Source organism: Vespa mandarinia, chromosome 8, assembly GCF_050613455.1.
Source record: "Vespa mandarinia isolate Hongniang chromosome 8, ASM5061345v1, whole genome shotgun sequence".
Lineage (NCBI taxonomy): Eukaryota > Metazoa > Arthropoda > Insecta > Hymenoptera > Vespidae > Vespa > Vespa mandarinia.
In genome coordinates, this window is record NC_140817.1 from 3,315,001 (window position 1) to 3,317,500 (window position 2,500).

General features: G+C 37.5%; 1 protein-coding gene and 1 long non-coding RNA gene across 4 annotated transcripts in view; both read right to left on the reverse strand.

Annotated features, from left to right (window-relative positions):
- Positions 1-2,324, reverse strand: part of LOC118449704 (uncharacterized) — a 41,613-nt gene extending 39,289 nt beyond the window's left edge. For all 3 annotated transcript variants that reach the window (XM_035884589.2, XM_035884597.2, XM_035884579.2), the window contains exon 1: positions 2,182-2,324. In XM_035884589.2, the coding sequence (XP_035740482.1) occupies positions 2,182-2,284 (103 nt within the window). In that variant the 5' untranslated portion in view covers positions 2,285-2,324. The remainder of the gene's footprint in view (positions 1-2,181) is intronic.
- Positions 1-2,500, reverse strand: part of LOC118449760 (uncharacterized) — a 66,016-nt gene that overhangs the window by 60,917 nt on the left and 2,599 nt on the right. The gene's annotated exons all lie outside the window — the stretch shown is intronic.

Genomic DNA, 2,500 nt, shown 5'->3' on the forward strand with positions numbered 1-2,500 from the left:
GCCCGGGGAAATAACTAACGCAATAATAAAAATTCGAAATTATAGAAAAAGTTATCTGAAATTTCTATCTAAATATATATATATATATATATATTCCCGAGCAAGGGTCGTTGAAATTTTACATGTATATAATATATTAAATAAAATGTTTTTTTTTCCTTTTTGTTTCCTCCCCTCACTTCACCCCCGGCCCTCCTCTCCAGATAGAAAAATATCGAACGATCCAATCGCGTTTGGAGCACTGACTGACGCAATAATGAACATTCGAAATTTCATATTAACTTATCTGAAATTTCTATTTTAAATCAAAATCCGAGTAGGCGTCGTTGAAATTTTTGAATACATAAAATATACAAAAAAAAAAAAAAAAAAGAAAAAAAAAATAAAAATTATTTTTTTTCTTTCTTTCTTCTTTTTCTTTTTTTTTTTTTTTTTTTTTTTTTCAAATACAAAATTATCGAACGATACGAACAATCCGTATTAAAAAGAACGGTTGACCCGGATGATAAAAAAAAAAAAAAAATAAATAAATAAATAAATAAATAAATAAAAAAAGAAATAAAAAAAAAAAAATTACGTTAGTGTTCGTTTAGAGTTCGGCAAAGCCGTTTGTTCCTATAATATAAATCATTATACGAAGAATAATCGTCTCTCCCTCGTTAAATCGCTATCCCTCGATCGTAGAGAGAACGCGAACGAGAGTCCACGGTACTTTGTCTCCTCTTCGGACGTTATCTGGTCGGCGCGAACAAGCCTCCTGTCCCACGCATACAAGCCCCCCTTTTTCGACTTTAAATAGCTTCCAATTGGATTGTTCGTCGAACGCGTTACCGTCCCACGTCGACTCGTTCTTCGTGTTTCGTGGCTTATCAAAACTATAAATAAAGACGCTGATCTGTCTCTCTCTTTCTCTTTCTTTCCGTCTCTCTCTTTCTCTTTCTTTCCGTCTCTCTCTCTCTCTTCTTTTCTCGAAACATTTCTTCTTGGTATAATATAAGGAAAAAAAAGAAAAGAAAAAAGAAAAAAAAAAAAAAATTAAAAAGAAAAAAATTTTCTAATTATTCCTATTATCTCGTTCGTCGTTGATAAAAAAGAAAAACAAAAAAAAATTAAAAAAGAAAAAAAAAAGGGTTGGAAAGTAATTTATAAAAGAGAGTCCCTATACTCTTTCTCTTTCTCCCCCAACCACCCATACGCGTATCCTTAGGCTAGGTTTATAAAATATGAACAGAACCGTTTGTTATTTTATTATTCATTGTTTCTTTTACTTTAGAATTCTTCGAAAAACTCGTTAAAACCACGTGTCTCTCTTCTCTCTCCTAACTCTCTCTCTCTCGCGCTCTTTCTCTTTCTCTCTCTCTCACGCTGCTTATAGTCATCGGCGCGTTTGAAACATCACAAGAGAGAGAGAGAGAGAGAGAGAAAGAAAGAGAGAGGAGAGACCACTTCTGCCGGCTGTTCGTTCATACGTTCCTTAGTTCCATCGTTCCTTAGTTCCATCGTTCCTTTGTTCCTATGTTCCTATGTTCCTACGTTCCTATGTTCGTTCGTTCAATCGTTCCTATGTTCCTACGTTCATTTAGCCGCGACTTGTTTTCGCGTGCGACGCGCACGGCGCGTGTGTCGCACGGCGGCATAGGAGCCAGAGCGATCCGAGTGGGAGAGTGGGGCGGAGTGGGGTAGCCGCGCGATGGTCCGTAAGTGGGGATAACGGGACGACGTAGCCGTGCTAGAACGGCGGGAAAATTCGAAAGCACGCTTTTCTTATAGCTTTTTGCAAAACAAAGACGGCGCGCGACGCTCATAGGAGATTGAGATTTCGCGGCGCGCGTAAATTATCGTTCGTCTTTGAAACTTTGAAACGAGTCGAGGAATAAAAGACCGGGAGAAAAAAAAGAAAAAAAAAAAAAAAAAAAAATACGCGAGACTAGAAATACGCGACGACAATGACGGCGATAACGACAATAACGGCGACGACGATGACGACGACGACGACGACGACGACGACTACGACGACGATGACGAAGAATAAGAATAAGAATAAGAATAAGATATAGAGTAAGAGTAAGAGTAAGAACAAGAATAAAAGCAATGAGAATAAGATATATATATATATATATTAAGAATATATATATATTATATATGTATATATATAATAAAGCTATTTTGATTATTACTCACCGGAATTGTAGTATTCCTTAAAGTATCGCGTCGCCGCACGCTGGACGATCGAGTAGTACAAGTTCACGTAGGACGTCGACTGGTTCTGTGCTGAGAGCGCCATTTACACTGTTTTTTAGCGCGCGCGCGCGCGCTCGCGGCTCACACAACACCGTAGAATAATAATAATAATAATAATAATAATAAAGAAAGAAAGTTAATAATGTTTAGCGATGAGAAACGCGTTAGCACGTAGGCGCGTTCTCGACGACGAGGATATATCTTCGGATCGGTTGACGGTAGTTATCGTTCCAGTTCTTTGAATCTTTTTCGTCCTCGT